We start from the raw sequence: 22,416 nt of genomic DNA on the forward strand, positions 1-22,416 counted from the left end.
GCAACATTTGGGCAACAGGGTGAAACCTGTCAATCTCTGCTAGCCCCTCCCACAACTCCTCCGCTTCCTTTTCTGTTTGACTCTACATGGGATCATCGTCATGCTGTGTTGGGGAAGGCTTGATACGAGAGACATCAACTCATGAGGTAAATGTTAACTGATAGAATCAACTATCTGAGAACTCTTTACCTCATCCTCCCTCCCCCTCACCTGGACATTAGAAATAATGCAGGTTTAACCCAAACCTCCATTTATTCAAACCAGAGACTACGATCACTTCGATAACATTTTAGGACAAACCATTTTAAAGCCCAAAGTGGACACATACCCTTTTCATTTCATTTGTCCCCACTTTCATGTGATATCGAGTCTCTCTTCAGATCTTAAAAAGTCTACTGAAATGAAACCATTATCACAAAAAATTGAGATAAATCTGAAAACAACAAATTGACTGTCTGTTCTGGGAGAGTTTATGGATGTCCTCTAAGGGCTTCTATAAAACTCTGAAGGATAACTTTTACTCTCTTTTTATTAATCAATTCATGACATGTTATCTCAGATTGTTATTGTATTTTTAAAATCCATCTCATATTGTACACATTGTATTTGTGTTTGTGTTAAATGGCTGACATTGACTGTGATCACTTTTTTGACCTATTATTCTTAATCTACCACTGCTTTTAATCTATTATTGTTTTTTAAGATATTTATTAGGGACTTCATGACCATCAGAATTTTAATGTGTGAATGTTGTGTGTGTTGTGTCTTATGTTTCTGTACTGGCGCTTTCCCTGCAACGAAGTTCCTAACGGATAAATAAAGTTTATTTGATTTGATTTTGTACCCATTATTTCTCTACCTTCCTTTTATTATAGCAACAGTATATTGTCTTTTTGTATAGAAACAGCTTTGCAGATATTTTTACGGTTCGTCTTTTATATTTTTATATTTCTAAAAAAGCTGCCACTCAAAGAGATTTCCCTGCAGGGTTCAACTACATTTATTAACAGCACTGGGTTTGGAGTTGCTGTACTGAAATCTGAAAGACTGCTCTCGTATTCTGCCGTTGACTCTCTGAAATGTGTCTTCATCCTGCACTTGCTGATCTCTCTTCCTTAAAGAAGCTCTGTCAGTGGTGTGTTTAAAACACTGCAAACAGACACACAAACACTTGGACAAAAACTCACAGTGGAGCTTGGAAACGGTCGTATGGCAGTAGTGAGCCTACCCGATAGGCTGAGGACGACTGTGATCCAACTTGGCCGTCTTCACAGGAACGGCGTAGATGTCCGGATGCTTCTGAGCGATTTCCAACTGCAGACAAAGACGGGATGTAACCACTGTACATGCTGAGTTTGTCTTTAATATACAAGAACATTTGATGGTTTTATTTTGAAATGGAATTAAAGATGTTGAACTATATTTATATTTATATGCATATTCTATTTATCACTTCACAACAATACTAAAGGATGTGGTTCATATGAGAGCAAATAAATTAACATTTTTAGTGTCTTTATCTTATCGAGCATTAAGTGACGTCAGAGCTAAGCACCAGAAAAGTAAAGAGAGGAACAGAGAAAGTCCAAGTGTTTGGGCTGCTGCATCTATTACAGAATAAGCTAATTAAATGAGACTCCCTATAAACTCAATAAGCGAGGCCTTGTGTCACCGAGAGTCTTTGTGTCTGATGTCAGTCATCTCAGTCTTCTCTTGTTGGATCAACTTAAAGGCAGAGGAGGTTATTTCCTCCAGATACACCTTTTAAGCTTTTAGTTGAAACTGTCTTTAAGTCCTGACAGTAATGAATAAATCATGAGCTCTGAAAAAGAAAGAATCTGTCATCTTTAGCGGTTTGTAAACGCGTAAAAACTTCGGCTAATGTCGGCACTCGACCGTGTTTTATAAACCAATCAAGCCTCTCTACACCATGCATGCACGAGCCCACACTCAAAGCATGAGCTGAAGTCCACTTCTGGACCAATGACGCTGGCTCATGTAAGTAAAGGGGCGTGGCTTTACGGAGAGGATGCTACTTTCAAAATCATGCTAGTTTTCAAAAATGACTAACGCTGCCTTTTAAGTTGTAACCTAAACATTTACAAACCTTATCTTTGTCTACATCCTCAGATCAAACCAACCCAAGAGCTGACATGTTTAGATATAAATGTAATACTTCTACAGATGATCATTTAAGTCCAGACCGTCAACTTGTCCTAAAACTGAGACTGATTTGCATCATTTAGTGAAGCGGTCACAGTTTGGTTAGATTTAAGAGGAGGTTTGTTTTGGCTTCATGTCACAGGTGTCTTCTGGGTAAACAGAAAGCAGCTCCAGCTTGTAGAAACGACCTCATGATGCTGCAGCAGACCAAAGACATGTAGTCCTTCTCACCCTGGCATTGTGTGCCTCTTGGACCTCCAGAATCCTCTGTGCTCGGGCGAAGTGATCCAGCTTCTCAAAAGCTTTAATCTTTCCTAAGAAGGTCCTCGTGGACGGATCGTCCACCGGGCTGTCCTCTGCCTGCTGCCTGCAGGCGGCTACGTTCACACTGGGCAGAGCTGAAGGGGAGTGATGCACCATGTCCGCCATGCTCCCACTGCTGCTGGGAAGTCGGGGGGCCCCGAGGGGCCGCGGACTGCCGCAGGAGCTGAAGTGGTGGAGTGGAGGTGGGGGCGGCGGGCCGGAGAAGCCGGCTGAACGTGACACTGGGGGCGGAGGGTCGTTATTGCTGCTGGCCGGGCTGCTGCTGGAGGGAGAGTCATAACTTCTGCTGCAGCTGGGGGGAGTCGGGTGGTGTTGACGGTGGTGAAGGTGTGGGTTGGTGGAGCTGGATACGAGGACAGGAGTGTCTCTGAGAGAAAGCTTTACCTGAACGGTGGGATAAGAAGCAGAACATGAAGTGAGTGACAGGAGCTGTTCTCGTGATTTACAGTAAACTCTGACAGGATTGTTTATCCCTTTAACAAAGCAGTGATTGCACCTCAACATTCTTTGAGCCAAGTCTGAGTGATGCAGTGACACACTGATACAGTGCAGCTCTTCTCTAGATCTCTGGCCTCCTTTAAGATGCATCAACAACAGAAAAAAGGTTTTGCAAGTTACATTACAGGCCTTGTGTGAGCAGGCGTAACTGTCTATATCTTTATAACATGTCTGTAACTATCAGACATGAGATATAGAAAGAGTCTTTGGCCTGATAATAGTTGGATAAAGTCTGCTGTCCTGAACTCCAGCAATTTTTTTATTTTTTTTTAGCACAAATACTGTTGCTAATGTATTTGACCAAACAATGTGATTCATACACAGTATGTCAAAAAGAGCAGGACTGATGTGAGCAGCTTTCTGGTTTTTGTATTGCAGAATAAACGCAAATTGAGCATCTTCAGTTTCATAAAGCTCAGTGAGTTTCTTTTGAGTAAATATTGAGTTCTTGGAAAACCTCCCCACACAGACAGAGGAAACTAAAGCAGGGCATTTCATCATAGACATGTTGTTATCTTGAGGTGCAAAATAATGGTTTTAATGGTTTTGCAGAAGGAACCAACGTATTTTCACAATTTAGACACTTGGGTTATTCACCAACTTTCTTAAACTGTGTTTTCCATCAAGAGCCAAACACACGACTGAAAACCATAAATGATCAATATTAATGTGAATCTAAGATCTGCTCAATTTCAACTGTTCAGATTACTGTAAGTCCTCCCAAGTTCAAGTCATTAAAGTTGTAAATCTAAATATTAGGACGATCACTCAATTGACATATTGGTACTAATACCAGACTTATTACCAGTTATATAATACTTATAATATAATACTTATAATTTATACTTATAATACCAGACTCTTTTATTATAGCTGCTTCAGTCTCTCTCTCTCTCTCTCTCTCTCTCTCTCTCTCAGCGACCTTAGCGAGTTTTTCAAAGACGGGGTCTTTGGTTACATCTGGCTGTGTGAGTGCAACAATCATGTAATAAATCCTTTTAAAACACATGGTATCAAAAAATAACTACACATCACACAAAACATCTATTTATAAACTAACAAATGTTGATCAGTGGGTGAGACTATAAAAGGACTTTCTACGAGAGAACACAGCAGAAGAAGAAGTGGCGTTTTTATTCCAACCGAGCAGCAGCTGCTCAACAACTTTCACAGTTTCCTTGAAATAATAACTGAGCAAACATCATGACAATCAGCTGCTGTGATTTGTTGTTGGAATAAAAACGCCAACAGAGCTTCCAAGTAAAACACCACTGACACATGCCCGCCACCCTACACCAGATACAGAGGGGGATTGTGGGTACCCTTATGCTCCAATGAGCTGCAGTTGGAGGAATCTGAACTGCAGTGAGACGTGTTCCTCCGAGTCAGTCCGTTCCTCAGAGGGAAGGACAGTTTGTTCCTCTGGATGGAGGAAAAGAACTGCCAGGGAGGATGTGATGGTTAGAGGCAGAGTTACTGAAGCTACTCGCTGCTTTTAATGAGAAATAAGTCATCTGAAGTAGAACAAATGAATCTGATAAACAGCTAATTGGCAGAGTAGATTATATAGTTGCAGTTTGATAAAGCAGGTTAAGACATGAAAACTGTCCCCTTGTAAAGACGAGTCTCGATGCATGAGATGAAACCATGTGAGGAAGAGTATTAGTGTCTTGTCCTGCTTTTTTTGTTGACAAAGGTGTTATCAAGAGTATCTTCCTGCTTCTGATTCGTCTCTTTGATTAGTGCAGCAGAGTTCCAAAAGTTGAGTTCTTTCGAATGAGACTGCAGCGTCTTAAGCAGTGCCAGGTTTTTGGACACCACCCTGCTCATCGATGTCATTCTCTCCTCCATGTACCAACAAAAACCAAGAAAGAACTATTGATATCAGCTTTGACATCAAAACAATGGTGAAGGAGAAACTCGTCTGGCTTAATTCGAGGGAACACTTTGCAGTTCTAGAGCGGCTGATGATACCAGGACAAGATTTATTGATCTTATTTTCACGTCTTCTTGGGGATGTTTACTTGAATAATTTTAACCAAATAACCGGGAGGGACGAGGGACGTTGAAGTCAACCTTTGTAACCTAGCAACAGTAAGTACGAGGGAGAAGGACGCTGACGATGATGCACAATGCCAGATAGTTCAGGCAGTTACCTTGAGCTGCATGACATGCCTCATTCTCAACAATCCCCTCCTCCTTCTTAACCATCTGTTTAAGCTGTAAGATCTCCGGTCTTCTTCTGCTCACTATCAGCTCTGACCTGCACCAGTACTGCACTCTTATTCAGCATCCACCAGTTGGCTCTGACTAGCTGGTTTAAGATATTACCCCATCACTCCTCAAGTTTTTACATGAAAAATAACACTAGGAGGAGTGATGAGGTTAGACCCTGGATGAGACACATAACGTATGTTTTTCATGCTTCAATAAATAAAACAAACAAACATGAGTTTCCTGAGCAAACTGACGTTTGGGTGCTCTAAAAAGTGAATAGGACAAAGGCCCCTTTATCAGGTAAGTTCATGAGGTGGTCAAGCCTCCAACACTTAAAGCTAACCTACAATCATCTATTTGTAAAGCACATCATGTTTACACTTTAAGGAAGAAAAGTCCTGAATTGCAGGTAAAATGTAAATAACCTACAAGAGTACTGCAGCAGCCTCATGGGACCCTTTCTTTAAAAGTTAAAGAACGTTCTGGGGGAAACTAGTCAGTGAGAAGCAGGGAGGCATTTTGTTTGTGTTTCACACCTATTAGTACAGCTGCACTGTTGTTCATTTACTGCTCTGTGTGTCTTGAATTGCCCCCCGGGGACTAATAAAGTTTTTTTTAATTTAATCGAATACCTTGTAATTTTGTTTTGCACTTTCCAGGCACCATAATATAGCACTTTAAACATGTGATTATTTTCATCAAGTTTTTATGCCATAGATTTAGTAAACATGCAAATAAACTAAATACAAAGTAAAAAACACTAATGGCTGAAACCCATTTACTGACGACCTTTAGTGCCCTTTTGGATGACACATAGAGTGTCCAGAGCTCTGTGCAGGTAAACACCGTCTGTCTCACCTTGTCTGTTAAGAAGACAGGTGGAGGGCTCGACCTGCTGAGAACTTCATGGCTGCTGATCTTCCTCATTCGACTCCTGATGTCTGGACTGTACCTGCGCAAGATCTAGAGACGCACACACACACACACACACACACACACACACACACACACACACACACACACACACACACACACACACACACACACACACACACACACACACACACACACACACACACACACACACACACACACACACACACACACACACACACACACACACACACACACACACACACACACACACACACACACACACACACACACACACACACGAAATGATCAGTGGACAGTGACACTATTTCAAACTTTCATACCATTCTAGTAAAAATTAAAGGATAACTATACCTGTCAGACTTTCGCAACGTTGTTACTCAAGTGCCATTCGTTCTTAATTGGGGGTCAATAATCTCTCATTAAGAATAAAAGATCATCTCAAAATATTTATAAAACTTGTCTTGAAATTTAGATCTGACAATATTATCTTGTTTAGTCAAAAGAAGCAGAGCAGATTTGTGTTTCCTCAGGTGAACAAAATGCCCTTTTGAGCTTTATATAAGTTTACCAGAAGTCCAAAAGAAAGACTTTTATGTTAGAAATGTGAGTGAGTTAAAAATAGCTTAAAGATTGATTTACATTTTGTGAGTTATGAATACTTGTGGACAGCCATCATATACATTTATTAGGAGCCCTGCATCTACGTGTTTATATCTATAGCTGTCATTCTTTGCTGGACTTTTTGGACTTTGTATGTCAAAGTAACAAAGTACGTTTTTGTTTGCCTTTTTTTATCTTCCATTAAAGCTTTTTCATTCTCTGCAGTTTGGTCCCACTCTTTGTTTTTCTTTGACAGGACACCTTGGTGTCAGATTGTGTAAGAAGCAAGTGATGGTAGTATTTGACTGTTTTCCCTGCAGGGGGCAGCACCTCCTGAGTGTGTGTGTGTCTTACTTCTACTTTATGTAAATCTTCTACACAAACCTGGAAGATAATATCTAAGCTTTTACTCATAACTACAAAGGGCACTTACGCCCCTTGTGGCCAAAATGAGTATTACAAAAACAAATAGTTTAAATGAGTTTTAAAGTCAGTGACAGGATTGAAAACGGTTGGATACGTTTGCTCTCCAATTTTTTTGTGAATGTGTGACCCTGACCTCCTCGGCTGAGACGGGTTCAGACGAGCGGCTGATGGCGGAGATGAGCATCAACTCTGCGTCGTGCTCATTGTCTGTGTAGGCCCCGCCCTCGTCAGCCGTGTCGTCCAGGTCGGAGGCCAGCCGGCTGTCCATGCTGAGGTAGTCAGCCGACATGGCGGACAGGAAGGACAGACGCTCGACGTCTTGGCATTCCAGATCAGTCTCTACTCCCTCCAGCTAGAAGAGACACATGGTGGATCTTGGGTGTACAGGCAGGAAGGATGGACAGACGGATAGCACAAGAACAAGAGAGAAGAAAGAAAGACAAACAGAGCCGAGCTGTAGAGCACTACTGGCAGGAGGTAAAGAGACACACAGTCAGCATGCTCAGAGCGCACACTCAGGTGGCTGCTAGGGGGACAGTGGGGCTCAGTCCTCTACAAACTGAATTATATTAAACATGGATACACTCACAGGTTATCAGAAACACTAACAGACGTCAAAACATCAGGATCTTAATGGTTACTTACAGGGTTGGCAAAGAATTTTGAGCTTTAATTTGATTCTAGTAAAATATTGGTACACTGTGATAACATCTCTCTCTTTCTTTTCTATCATATTCACAATGGAGAAACTTTTCCCACAATTAAGTCCAACATTTTTTTGCCAGGACTGCACAAACTCAAACCTAAATAAGTCTAATTGTCTTACTTTTAGAAATATCCCATTACACATAACATACAGCCACCTGACAAGTCCAGATGAACTTTGTATTTCAAGATATAAACACAGAACATAAGGCCTGAATTGGTTATAATAAGTTTGAAAAAATCTGCCATTGGTGCAAGAAGATTTTACTTGAATGAGCTGGACTATCTGTGAGAATCAATTCAGATACGTCTCATTTGAAGACAGGTGTGATGAGATACTTTTGACAAGAAATGATGGCAGACCCACTTGGATAGGAATGAGTCTGTCAAAATATTTTAACAATAATATAGGTTAAAAAAATGATTCTCTCATTGGTGGATTTATTGCCTGGTTATCCCTGACTGAAAGGCAGAAATATGTGAAATCAACCGTGTATATATGTGTGTGTGTGTGTGTGTGTGTGTGTGTGTGTGTGTGTGTGTGTGTGTGCTTACCTTGCCGTCTGAGACCCACACTGCCTGCATCTGCTGCTCTCTGATGGAGTCTTTGACGCTGCCGTACCAGGCATCATTGGCGGAGTTCAGATCAACTGTGGCTAAAAAAAAATCAAAACAAGAAAGCCATCCATCCGAAGAGTGTAAAAACCGAATTTCCCATCAGGGACCGATGAGTGTGTTTACATGGACACGTGTATCCCGGTTTTTATAGGGGTTTTAAGTATCACGTTATTGTATTTGTGCACGTAAACATCATATTCTGATTTCAGAAAACTGATTTTTGTACCTGGAGAACTCAGAAAGAAAACGGGATACTGCGGCATGTATACGCCTCACCCCGGTTATCTGACAGCTGCCAACACCTGCGCAGGCATCACACAGACTCAGCCAAGTGACGTACGCGCAAAACCAACAGGACGGCGCCAACGAGAGCGTCTTATTCTGGAGAGAGGAATAACTTGTATGTTTCACTACAAATACATAAATACGGCCCTATCCTGGAGAGATCACTTGTTTGTTTTTTTTTATATTGGTGCATCAGTGATCGATCGTCGACCTTTGTTGGATTGCTTTTTATTACTTTTTCGGATGTACCGAGTTTGTTTTGGAGCAAACTGCCGTGTTGGCAGATGTCTTCCTTCTTTTTGTATGGACAAAAAAGACAATTTAAACAGAACTTTCATCTTACGTAATATTCATATTACGTTTGTTTGAGACTTTTAGTTTATTTTGGATTCATAAAGTGGTAAATTAAAGGGATATATTTTTATGTATAAGCCAAGCCGAAAGGTTTATTCATGTCTTTTATATTTCTAATGTCCGCAGCTTGTGTTGTAGAAAAGAAACATCCTGTATATTGATCATGTATACAGGGATATAAATAACCAGGTTTCTCTGTGAGCATGTAAACATCCCCAATATGATCAAAACCGGGATAAAGCTAATAACCGGGATACTCGAGTCCATGTAAACACACTCAATAAAGCACACACACGTGATACATTAGTAAACACTCTAAATGACTGCATGTGTGTGTTTACCAGTGAAAAGGTGCGGGCAGGTCTTCCTCAGCTTGACGGCCTGCTCGTACAGTTTGCGGGCGCTGCGATTGGAGTTTGGGGCGATCCTCTGTCTGATGGCCTTGATGCCGTGTTTGCTGTCTGGGTTGAAGAAGATGACGATGGGGTACCACTGGGTGTAGTTCAGGGTGTCCACAGCTTTGGGTGTCACATCCAGCAGGGCATGCTTGTCCTGTGTGATGTCAAGAACAGGTTCATACATCTATCTCTTTAGTAGACACTCTTTTCTATGGACTGATCTTTTGGTGAAAAGCTCACAATGTGACTTTCAGAGCAGATTTGTTCTCTCGCGATAATCAAAATGTTCCTCAATTTCAAGTAATGATATGAATATCAAAGTTGATTCAGTTATCTAATTATCTGTTTAGGCAAAATAAATCTTTCATCCGGTCTTGTAGGTTTCTTGGTTCTTCTGAAGTCGTACTCTTGAAACAACACTCAGTTATAATGCCTCTAAAAACAGCATCTCTGAGTGGGCGGGGCTGCTTCCAGACGTGGTGGAGAGGTTCATGTGGAAAAAACAATGTGTGAAACGTGAGTGAAATTTAAGCTTAAGAAAGCTGCATCCCATCAGTGTAAACACAGAGCTCAGAACCACAAGCCCAGAGGGGGGTTTGACCTGACTCTCTTTTTGGGAAGTCATTTCTCTAAATTACCGGAAATATTTGATATTTCGCAAAAATGTATATTCAGAGTGTCACATACTGTAATAAGCCTTTAAACCATGGTGGCACAACTTTCCACTTCTCTTTTAATGTCAGCTACAGTAGTAGGTTGTCAAAGTCCAACGCTTTAATAATAAAGGATTGATCAACTTTAATAGTTCATCCCAAACTGAATGACTGGGAGGTGACATAAACCCTCCTCCCACGCACAGGCCCCCAGTATCACCTGGGGCCCCCAGTATCACCTGGGGCCCCCAGTATCACCTGGCGACCTGTGACCATTTGAAATTAAAATAAGTAATCTAGTCATAATCACCATTTTAGTCATTTGTGGTGGAATTATTTATTTTTTCTAAATGTCTACTCTGATTTTATCTTTTTCCTTTTGACTTATTTCAGTGTATAAACACACACGCACGCACGCGTAATTTTGTATTTTAAAGTCTTCTTTTCACTTGATGTCATATTTTTGTTTTCCTTTTGGATCCATTTTTAAACGGATTTTCATAAGTAATCTTCTCCGTCCTTGTTAAATGTTTTGTTGATTGTTTCTCGTTGTTTTGAGGTCATGTGCTCGGGTCATAAAATTGTCTTTCAATACATTAACAGGAGAAACATATCAGAGGTCGTCTCTCTCTCTCTCTCAGAGGCACCTGCACCTAAAGGTGTCAGATATGACCTCAATGCATACACTCAGGGGAGAGTACTGCTCGTGGATGGTGATCAAATAGAGATTAAAAAAAGGTCGGACATTGACTTGGTCAACAGTATGTGTACATTAAGGCATTGTTGTCTGAGAGTATAAATAACAAGAGGAGCTCAGCGCTTATCTAATGTTGCTGTCATGCACCTTAATGTTTCTCATCAGAAAAGCCTTTTTTGTGTATGTACGCTGCACCAACAGTGACGTCATTCCTACATGACCAGAGGTCAGCAGGTAATAATAATCCAGAGGGAATAATGCTACAGACCGATATCTCATGTGAGTGTACCTGCTCGATGATTTGTCTGATGGTGTTCAGGCGAACCACTCCTGAGGATTTCTCAGAGCCGGCGTCTTTTGGCTCCGTTTCTGATGCAAAGGTGCACAAAAACACAGGAAAGAGACAACGCTCAGACGTGTGTTCACTGTGACACAGAGGGGTGAGGAGAAAAAGATGAAGAGACTCACTGGCAATAACAAACAGGTCAGGCATATCAGAGGCCAGTTTGTCATTCGCAGCATCAGCGATGGGACCGAAAAGAACGACGGGACGCCTGAAACCAGCTGGAACAACACAATGTGTTTTATAATGCTGCGAACTCGCACACATGCACAAAACACAAGAAGTTGGAGATAGTGGACAGAGTTGGGTAGTGCACTAAAACGTCAGGTTTCAGGTGTTATTAAGTAGCACATCCTGTCACAGACAGGAGAGGATAAGTACGAGCAGGAGCGTCGCCCACCTTCTCTCAGCACGACTCGCTCGTAGGCGGGGAAGCGCGTGGCGAGCGTCTGAGCGCTCAGGTTGTCTCTGCTCTTCTTCAGGTCCTTCCTCTTCAAAGAGCGCTGACCCCGTAACCTCCAGAAGTCTGCTCGATCTGCAGCTACAGCTTTATGAGAGCTCTGCACGCTGGCCATCTGCTCCGCCCTGACGGGACAAACACACCTGTTACGGCTCCATTCATTACTCACATGCATGATGATGATATCTGAGGTTTGGACTCAATAAGCCACTTTTTTTTTTTCTTTAACACACGAAGATACCTGACAGAGGATCTTTAAACAGATCTACTCCTCTTCTTTTTACATCTACCCTCCAAACCTCTTACATCAGCATTTGAAGATTTTGAGTGGTGAACTCAGAGCGGTACACACGAACATGTTGGAGTCAGAAGGTGCCCTGGAGAATTGTTACCAGATTATAAAAGATGTCCCTCACAAAAGTTTCAAATTAGGGGGTCGGACTTGTTCCCGGGCCACCCACATGGAGGACTATAGCCTTTCTTTGTCCGTTTTTGTTTACTGATATAGATATATGCACATAGATGCAGCTTACAGGCTTCTGAGATGTGTCTACGCGGATGCCATCTTGAACAGGGCTCATGTTGAACGTGAGTTTATGACGGCACGAGGTAAAACCACAAACTATTCACAGCGCTCTGAAATGTGAATCCATTTTCAAGTCGTTTGGCTTTTTTCCCCACAAACATCAGAAATGTCTTTATTAACCAGGAAACTCGCTTAAATTAAAAATCCAGAACACTCGTCAGAGATTACAACGATTCTCCATATTCAGAGATTCATTGTAATCTCATGAAAGTTTGTGACAACAAAAATCTGCTTTGCAATTTCAGCGACTTCTCTGTCAATATACCACCCCCGCTGTGATAGACTTCTAGTAGTTATATGCTGAGACTTTCCCCTCCAAGATGCCTGCTGCATGTACACACTGCTCCATTGAACAGTAGAGGCCCAGGGGGCATCCACTTCCTTATATCTATGATTTACAGAGAGCATCAATCAAGAGAGATACATGGGTTAATGTTCTGAAAGAGACTTCTACACATGATGTGTTTTTCATAACTGAAGTCTTGAAGTCCCCACTTTAAGGAGAATACAGATTATCTTTATATAAAGTGGGCCGAGGTAGTCAAAGGATTAGGACACGTCCTGTGTTTAGGCTAGAGTCCTCCAAGAGGACGCCCGTCATTCCTCACTCTCTCTCCCTGGCTCCCTACTCTATCCTCGTCTCCAAATAAAGGCAGAAGCCCAAACATCTAAAGAAAACAAAGAGTGTGTATATTAAACACACTCACACATAGCTTCTTGTACAAAACCTCAGAGAAGGCTAACAGAGCTGCAGGATCCTACCTGCTCTTGTTTGGGATGATTCCCTTCTCCAGCAGCTGCTTCTCCTTCCCGACGCGGATGGCGAGCCAGTTCCCCAGTTTTCCGTCGTACAGGGTGTCCACCACTTTAAAGATGTCTCCTCTGCTGAAGGCCAGGCACTGAGGAGTCTCCTTCTCATACTCAAAGTGTGTCCGGACGAAGAAAGAGTCCCCGCGTCCAGACACCAAGATATCATTGTAGACTAAAAAGGGACACCGACACAATAAAGACGCCGTTAAAAACAAAGAAACGGTAAGAAGATAAAAAGGGTGAGAGAGAGAGGTGGGCGTGTAAAAAGAAACAGACAGACAAAGTCATGGGATTGTGATGTAACGTGCAAAACTGTGCAGCAAAGTTTATAAAGGTGGAGAAGAAGAAAACATGGATGTGAGCGATGCTTTAAAAGTAAACAACAACAACAACAGTCAAGTGAGTGAGTCACACTGAACAGAGTACGTATTTAAGTATTATGTCAAGTCCATCGAAGACCTTTATGTTCCTTCATCACCATGGAAACACACCATGGAAACACACATTAGTTATTTCTTCACACGACAGATGTAGGTGTGCACCTACTCATCCTGTGGCCTGAAGTATTTACAAGAACAGTCTAATCTCCTGATGTTTCCAGGAGGAGCTACATGTGTGAACACAAACAGACAAATCTTTTCCTGTGACTTCACCCGGAGTTTCTCCTGCAGCAAGTCCCAGTGAGACGAGGGAGACTACAGGAGAGGCAACGGGGGGGGGGGGGGGGGGGGGGGTGACGTCCGTGACTTCTGCACGGTGCATAGAGTGTAAGCACGAGAGCGCTACCATCTCTGAGCACATAGTAGAGAGGGCGAAAATGGATTATTACGCTGATGAAAATAATCCCTAATGGAGTCATTATTTCCTCACGTTACACACGTAGATGTTTGTCTTTGATATCTCATTTATTATTTCAACTCTCTCCACTCTTGTCGCTGGTTTTTTGATTTCTTAACTCAAACTCACATTTGTTACCATCTCCCCCTCATGCACGTTGAATAATATGTCCACATGAGTAACCCTCGGACAGATCAGACTTTTCACTGGCTGAATCAAGAAGATCATGAGAGCTATGTTAGTGGATTCATTTCTTTTAGCTTTTATTTTCATTCTTATTTGCCCAATCATACCAGCATGCACATATCTAAGTGACTGTTGCATAGTAATACAGTTTACAGTCCGCTCCAGGCTCCTGTGAGGTCTCCATTTGATATGTGAGGTCGGACAGAGCGCTGACCCAAAAAGACCAACCGAGGCAACAGTCACACTGACTAAAATCTGCTGCTGCACACTCAAACACACACACACACACACACACTCATACACACACATACATGCACACACTGCAGACTCACTGTCAGCTTTTATCACACACTCACACTGATCCCACATATAGCACAAGGTTCCCCTGATGTGACCTTTAAAAACGTTACCATCATGTGAGCAGAATACAAAGAAATACAGAGTCATATTGTGCGGTGCGTCACATGTGCTTTGAGGATTATTTTAAAGTGTGTTTGACGCAGTCTATATTGAAACATGTTTAAGCTTCATCAAAAGGTGAAAACAAGTTAAAGTTCTGAGTGTAAAGTTCACGTCTTTCACCTGAACTGAGCTACAATAAACATTTTAAAATTCATTACTTAGTGATGATCACATTAGTTACTGTAAAGTATTGTCCTTCTTCCTTCCTACCAGCTGATCTTGACTCTCAGTCGACCTTCACGGCTTACCGCCAGCCTCTGGTCTCCTGCTCGGGGATCCAGCTCGCTTCAGGATCCAGCGGTCAGAGCTTCCTACATGACCCGTTTCCGCATGATCAGATCCTGGGTTGAACTTTGAAATAGTCCCCTCTATGTCACTGAACCTCCAGGTCCCCCCTCCAGATTTCCCGCGTTCCCTCTGACCTTTCGTATCTCACATACAACTTTTAAATGACCTCTGATCAGCACCAGGCCATGACGAGTCACTGACTTCTCGTGCCAGGTTTTATGTGTTGGTGGGTTTTTTTTTTCTTTTGCTTCATTAATAGATTTTTAAATAAAGATCACAGGCTCAAGGGGCCGACGTGCTTGTTACGAAACACAGTTTGTGTCACTGTGTGGCTGCATGTATGTAACAGATGGCTGAACCGGAACAAGCTTGATCTGGTCTAAAGGCCTTTAGGGGACCAAGCTGGTACCTCGCTCATTAAATCTAAACATCAGAGAGAGAGAGAGAGAGAGAGAGAGAGAGAGAGAGAGCGAGCGAGAGAGAGGTGGATGGTGGTCCTGAGCTTGACAGCTGCAGAAACTTTGCAGAAAAGTACAAATGAGCATTTAAATGTTGCTCTGGTGAACACTTTCCATCTGACCTGACTGTCACAGCAGATTGTCATCACGACAGGAACATAAAGTACCAGCTCAGACTGTCACATGAGAATTTATCCCACATGTTAAAAAGGTCTAAAAGAAACAAAGAGCCGGTTGGTTCCCACTCAAGAGGAGAAATAAGAATCTGATGTTTTGATTAAAGACAACAAAATGTGTTTTAATTTGTCTCAATATTAAATGTTTGAGTCTTTAACTCCTGCTTCTTTTTCATTCATTTGAATTGGCAGGATGTCTAATTTGTCTCTCTCACTCAGTTGTCGTAGATGTTGCGTTGGGCCTTTTTTAGTGGACTTGTCTTTTTGGAAAATAAACAGGTTTGGATACTGCAGGAGAAGAGACTGTTTCTAGAGACAGAGGGTGAACAGTGCTTCGACTGCTCCAGGTTTCTAGTGTTATTCATGACATGTAATAAAAGTAACTGTGTCTTTGATGAGCTCTGTACCGTCAGGTTTGCTCTGAGCCAGGATGGTGATCACGTCTCCTTTAGGGATCTCCAACAAGAAGAGCACCGCCTCCTCTCTCACTACGCCTTGAAAATCCACGTTGTTCACCTGCACGACAGTGAGGATGAATGTATATAACCTTCACGTTTTTCCTGGAAATGTCAAATGTCATGAAGTTGTGACAGGACACGGCACCTTTAGTATCTGGTCTCCGACGTGCAGCCCCTCCTCCTCGGCAGGACTGCCCTCCTGAACGCTGGCGATGAAGATGCCAACATCATTTCCTCCGGCCAGCCTCAGACCCACACTGTCTCCTTTCTGGAAGTTCACCATTATCATGTTTGGCCTGTCGGAGGGGGAAAAAAAATACATGCTGTCATTAATGATGCGTGCCAGAAAGTGAGCACACTTTTTCATGCACGTCAACTCCTCTGCAGACGACACACATGAACGCCTTCTTAGATGCTCCCTTTTAATGAAGTTCTGTTGGCCAAGAAATGTCATTTGTGTGATTAAGTTCACGATGCAAATATCATCTATTTGCATTGGATGGTTAAATTTGTATGTAACTCGGCTGACTCAGAAATTATTTTCTGGTCTGAACAAATCTTCAAGCTGCCATTTATTCTCACTTACAACCAGGAAGTATTTGCATAATGTGTTTTCAGTTTTGTTGTTTACAGCTCACACACAATTTAAACAGACAGATTATAATTCACAAAACACATTATAAAACTCATAACATAATATTTTCTCCCTCCCTTTGTTGGCTCAGTTTTTATTATTTTTAGTATTATTAGTTATGCAATTCAGATAATCCATAATTTAATTATTTTTTATAAAAGTAATCCGTATTGGAAAAAAAAATAAATAAAAAAAAAATCCCCACAGCTGCAATCAAAAGATATACCCCGAAGTATCTGCACTATTTCTGTGTGTCTCCTATGTGTGTGGACAGGTCGCTCCACACCTGCAGAAGGTAAACCTACAGGTGTGTCACTGTTGCAGCGAGCTAATTTAACAAGAGGAAGGACATGAGTCAAAGATCGTATCAGTCGCACAGTCTGAGGATAAAAACATCATCACACCTTCCCGCTCACTCCTTATTCTTTTTCCTGAATATTTCCTGCTGAGCTCACATCTCACCCAGAAGTCACACGGAAATAACACTGAAGGGGGCTGGCACGAAATGTTGAGTTAAACAATTCAGACAATTCAGATACATTATCGGGCTTTTGTCTTCATGCAGGAACAGTTGATAGTGAAGAGAATAGTAAGGGAACATAGTAAGATCATAGTTTAAAGTACTGAGACGTGGAAGGAGAAATAAACTTGCCCGTAAAGTTTTTCATCTTCTGGACTCGGCCGGAGGAGAATCTTTGGTGTCGTTGTCACAGCAGCTGTTGACCAAAAGATCAGTGAGAACTTTAAATACAACTTCAATGTTTATAACATGTGAAAGGTTCATTTAAAAAAAAGAAAGATAAAGAAACTATGACTAACAAAGGTTTGGAGATATTCTCAGGGTTCGGAGCAGCGAAAGAAAACCAACGCTGACGGGTGGGTTAAATATCAGAAACAATAATAATGAGCCTGCTGTGGTACATCCACAGCTGTTTAACTCTTCACACTTATTTAATAACATGACTTTCACACTTTCATCTTTGTACAACACTTTGATGTATTTGTACGATTCAGACAGTGTGCAGGAGTTTACTCGTAAGGATTACTCATCTCCTTAAAATCACACTCAGAAGTGCTTCATTCATTTTAATGTTACAGCTGCTCTTAAACACAGTAAGACAGAGAGGAAAACATGAAAGAATATTTAAAACAGCTCCTTCAGCTGTGATCAATAGTTCAGTGTTTGGTACGTTACTGTGAGGATAGTGTGTGCTCACCTGGAGGCTCCTCGATGTGCGGTATGTCTTTTTCCAGTTCCGCTGACGCTTTGGGGTCTTCAGGTATTCTGAACGGGGACGCCATGGCGGACATCTTGGCTGTTTTCATGGGTTCTTCCCTGTTGAAACACACCGAATGACTTCATGAGTGTCCCAATAACTATGAGAGCGATCCAGCCATCTTCTTTATTTTTGGTGTAAGACGGTCATGTAACTCAGTTTGAGATGTCTCTTTTTTCAATTCATGTTTGTTTAATGATATAATTGTTTTTGGTGGCTCATGAAAAATGGGGGATATGAACCAACAGGAGCGAACTCTATGACTATCGTAGAGCCAGGCACCCCAACAGACAGTGTCGTCCCTCAATTACTAGTGAGGACAGTTGGACGCTCGCTTGCAGTTAGCACACATTATTAGCAAGAAGCAACTGGTGCAATATTCTGTGGAAGGGAGGCACAATTTCTCACAAATGGATGAGGATGTACGTCGTAGTTTGTTAACTTGATGCTAACACACAACGATTGCAATTAACAAACTAAAAGGAATTAGAATCAGCCGAGGTAATTAACGATTTGTTATACTTGAGTAAAACAGATTTACAAACTTCTCGTGTCAGGAGATGATAGTGTTTACAACTCGACAGTTGGCTGCGCATGTGTTGTTATACAATCAGCAGTGTGTAAAAAAAAGTTTCATGGAAAAGAAGATGTGAACGTGACAGGCGGTGTCGATAGTCAGCTTACATTAAAAACATCAGAACAAATGCTGCCAGTGAAAGTGGGAGTGACAAAAGTTAGACAATCTCATCTTTTTTTTTTCTGACGCCCAATAACCAGGAAGTACAAAGTATATACATAGAAATAGACCAGTACTTTTGGTAAGCCTGCTGACAGGTTCTGACAGACGACCGGGTTCATTGTATGCATTATCTAATGTGTTATTTAACATGTTTGGATATCAGCACAGCATGGCTCCCTCCTGTGTAAGTTTGAGGTAATGAAGAGAAGAACACAGATTCACAGCCTCAAACTAATCACTGCACACAGAAGAGCAGCTGAGTTTCGTTGTTTGTTTTTTTTTTTTATCTTTTCACGTGTAGCTTCATGGGAGTTAATCCGAGCACGAGTTTTACTGCAGTCTTGTAAATAGTGAGCCTGTAAGAGGAGAAGTCAATGAAACTTATCGGTCCTACCTTTGGATGTCTCTTTCATTAGACGAGTGTGAGGACAGGTCAGACTGACGCGATCTCCTCTCCTCTGGGGGAGAATACGAGTGGTAAGAGTCCATCTCTGAAATGTCTGACAGGACAGACGGACAAACAGACGGATGTCTCAGTTAGACACTTAAACATCTTTCAAATGAAACCCCAAACCAGACAGCGTGCCACCAAAACCACCACCATCAGGAAGCCCCGACACCAGTTCATTACAGCCTGGGAAAGTTTGAGGGCGTTATCTGAGACGTTTGTCAGAATTTAGAAGACAACCTCTGGTGCGACAGCTCAGCACTCGAGATAAAAGCAGCCTTTAATCCAACGCAGAGCCAAGAACACCAGCAGGGAAACGGACCAATCACTAAGGTTGTGTTCAGATTATTTGTGGTGCACTTTCAAATCAATTTTTATTAACGCATCCACCCATCCATTTTCTGTCTCCTATCAGGGTCCAGGTTGTGTTTGTAGCCTCATAAACTCATTAGCCCAGTTAGCCAATCCTAAAGCTGGATCTGGAGTTATTGCGAGGCCGGATAAGATCTTTTATTCTTCCAGCATATTCTGGGTCAACCTCGAGTCTTCCCCCCTGCATCACCCTTAAGATGCTTCATGATGATAGCTAATATAAAACATGGTCTGATCTCCGTTTGGATTTTCAGTATTTTTAGTTTCTTTTCAATCCAGTCAAATGAAAATATTTGTCAGAATATCGACATTTAACCTGAATATATCGATAATATCTCAGCAACATTTGAACTTCAAACCATAAGTGTGAAGTCTCAGGAACACAGCCTTCATGGGAGTATGGTATATTATGATCTTAGCTCCGAAAACTGGTGAAAGACGGATGGATGGATGCGGTTACTTTGACTGCTTCAGCTGAAGTATTGCTGTTCATAAGTACTATCCATAATGTATTATGGAGCTATAAATGGTTACAGTCAAGTCCAAAAGAGTCTATCCATTTTTAGAAACTTTAAGAAGTGCTTTCCAAGGATCCATGAGGACGTCTCCGGGCTCATGAGAGCATCCTCACTGCTTTATAACCTAGAAACAAGCTGGTTGAAAGTGCTTACACACAGCCCTGCTCTCCACAGAGACCGCCCAGCTTTTATTCACCCTGGGTTTTTTTTTTTTTTTATTGTCTGAAAGTGAAGACGGGCGGAGGAGTGTTTGATGTAGCTGCTTTTATCTGTCAGAGCGTGGCACTCGACTCAGCGCTCTGCGGAGAGGGAGGAGGCGAAGACAGGAGACAAAAGACACATCTGAGGACTCAGGTGTGGGAGGACAACATGAAAGAGAGCGAATACAAAAAGCAGCAATAAAACAGAAGACATAACGCCACGACAGAGCCCTTTAACAGCCGACAACTCGGTCACCATAACAGGACTGTCGCAGTGGCTCATGGCTCAAAGCAGACTGTTTTACCCTTCACTGAACAGCAGTTGGAGGTCGGAGAGGCATGGCCGGTTTCACATGGCAAAGTCTAGTACGTGTAAATTAGTTTGATTAGAGTTAGAGGACACGGCATGCAGCACTGGAAAGAGGATTAACAGGGGACGTAAAGTGAGAGTGACATAAACACAGAGGAGAGGGAGGGAATGTAAGACAGGATGAGAAGGAAGAAGGCAGATGTCAGGATATTTGTCAAATGAGGAGTCGGTGGAAATGTAGCGTCAGAAACAACACCCATCAATTCTCTCCGTCTGCCCTACAGAGAAAAGCTCACATGATGACAACGCAGGCCTTCTATCACACACGTATGTTTATTCCCCCGTAAAATCATCTCTAATGGGTAATGCTCTATGTCCATTAACTGTTTGTGCTGACACCGCTCACAACCTCAGTTTCCGAGCGCTTCTCACACTGTTGCTAGGTTACCAAAGGTAACTTCTGCTTCCCTCTGTAGTGAACGTTAGAAAAAAAAAACACAGAATAGGAATTGTGTCCTGGTAAATCAGCAGCTTTAGACCTTGAAATTGTACCCGTGAAAAGATTCCGTCCAAGACTGTCAATAACCCGGCTGATATCAGAGGTCACGCCACTTCTGTATTTTCATTTGATGGTTAAGTGACGTTGACATAAAGCAAAATAATTTAACCTAAACCCCAAAGCTGACCCTGAGGGGCGTTTCTGGGCACATGAAGTTAAGCGCTGAAAAAGCTGTAGGTCCTGCTGGTATACTTTCAGTTTTAGTAATAGAGACGAGCTTTTGTAATGTTATTAAGGTTAACAACAAAGCTTTTTTTCAGGTGTAGTAGACGTGTAACTGATTGATTGCTGAGTACGTCATAGATTATATTCCTACTCTGAGGCTGAAGTTGAACCTGGGACATTTTTAACATATTTTCCGTCTCACTGATTATGAGGTTGTGAGAAGTTTTGGAATTGTTCCAGTAGATTTTTTAAGGCCGCATCAGTGAAACAGGCTGTAATGTCTGTATCGTAATCCTTGGGGGACAAACGTAAAACAAATTACGTTCCATAAAGCTCTTGTTTTTGTCTCTGACAGGCCTATTGGGGTTTTTTTCTCCAATGCAGTCTGGTGTGTTTGTACAGAGTAATGTAATAGCTGGTTGCGGTTAAAAAGATAATCTCCCTCTTGAACTGAAAAAAGCCTTTCTCTGTCAGGGATCCTGTCTGTAATATTCTCAGACATTTAGAGCAACAATTAGAAAGTGTCAGGGACAAAAACAACTCTGATCAGGCACATCTGCCTGTATAGATAATATTCAGATAGAACAGCATGTCTCACTGCTGCAGGCCAAAGCTTCTACTATCTACTACCATCTACTCAAGGGTTAAAACGTGTTTTGAAACAAACGCTTCTTCCTCAGCTAGCTGTCCACTTCATTGGACACTTTAATGAAAGGAGGCTGGAGTTATTAGTGGCAGCTACTTTCTGGAGTTTCCTACTTTGAGTCTTGTTTTGTTTTAATTCCAGAGCTGCACAAACATCCACCGTGTGGAGTTTGCTGCTCTAACTTCAAAGTGATTCGTGGTTATTTTATGCAAAGTTACGACTGAGTGTGGAAGAGGAGCATCTGTGTGTTTCCAGGTGAACGGCTCCAGCTCATCGCCTGCCAGAGCCAGCCAGAGCCAGCCAGAACAAAACACACACACACACACACACACACACACACACACCCACACACACACACATCAGCTGCTCCACTGTGACCGCTTCACTGTCCTCAGCTGGTTCACAACACGGCCAACTCCTTGGCCTGCTTCTGGACCTGAACTGTATTTATTACATTACTTTCCCTTTTACACACATCGACAGTAATCTTCTGCATCCACTGAGAGCAAAGACATAACTATCTGAGACTCTGTTGAGTCAGTTCTGAGGATTATTTTTCATGCACGTTTGCTGCAACACAACATGGAGCTTAATCTGCAGCATGTGCTGTCCTCACATTTCAGAACACATTATCAGCTGACATTTTGAA

General features: G+C 42.0%; 1 protein-coding gene across 1 annotated transcript in view; it reads right to left on the minus strand.

Moving 5' to 3' along the window:
- The window catches only part of LOC306828294 (tight junction protein 2-like), a 104,112-nt gene that overhangs the window by 3,482 nt on the left and 78,214 nt on the right, over positions 1-22,416 (minus strand). The window contains exons 8-22 of the mRNA XM_079350678.1: positions 18,944-19,049; positions 17,751-17,869; positions 17,186-17,249; positions 16,045-16,195; positions 15,849-15,957; positions 12,987-13,206; positions 11,579-11,763; positions 11,304-11,399; positions 11,125-11,204; positions 9,429-9,639; positions 8,386-8,486; positions 7,259-7,477; positions 6,061-6,165; positions 2,395-2,871; positions 1,229-1,314 (exon numbers count right to left, since the gene is read on the minus strand). Of these exons, the coding sequence (XP_079206804.1) occupies positions 1,229-1,314; positions 2,395-2,871; positions 6,061-6,165; positions 7,259-7,477; positions 8,386-8,486; positions 9,429-9,639; positions 11,125-11,204; positions 11,304-11,399; positions 11,579-11,763; positions 12,987-13,206; positions 15,849-15,957; positions 16,045-16,195; positions 17,186-17,249; positions 17,751-17,869; positions 18,944-19,049 (2,329 nt within the window). The remainder of the gene's footprint in view (positions 1-1,228; positions 1,315-2,394; positions 2,872-6,060; positions 6,166-7,258; positions 7,478-8,385; positions 8,487-9,428; positions 9,640-11,124; positions 11,205-11,303; positions 11,400-11,578; positions 11,764-12,986; positions 13,207-15,848; positions 15,958-16,044; positions 16,196-17,185; positions 17,250-17,750; positions 17,870-18,943; positions 19,050-22,416) is intronic.

Source organism: Symphodus melops (assembly GCF_947650265.1).
Source record: "Symphodus melops genome assembly, chromosome: 1".
Lineage (NCBI taxonomy): Eukaryota > Metazoa > Chordata > Actinopteri > Labriformes > Labridae > Symphodus > Symphodus melops.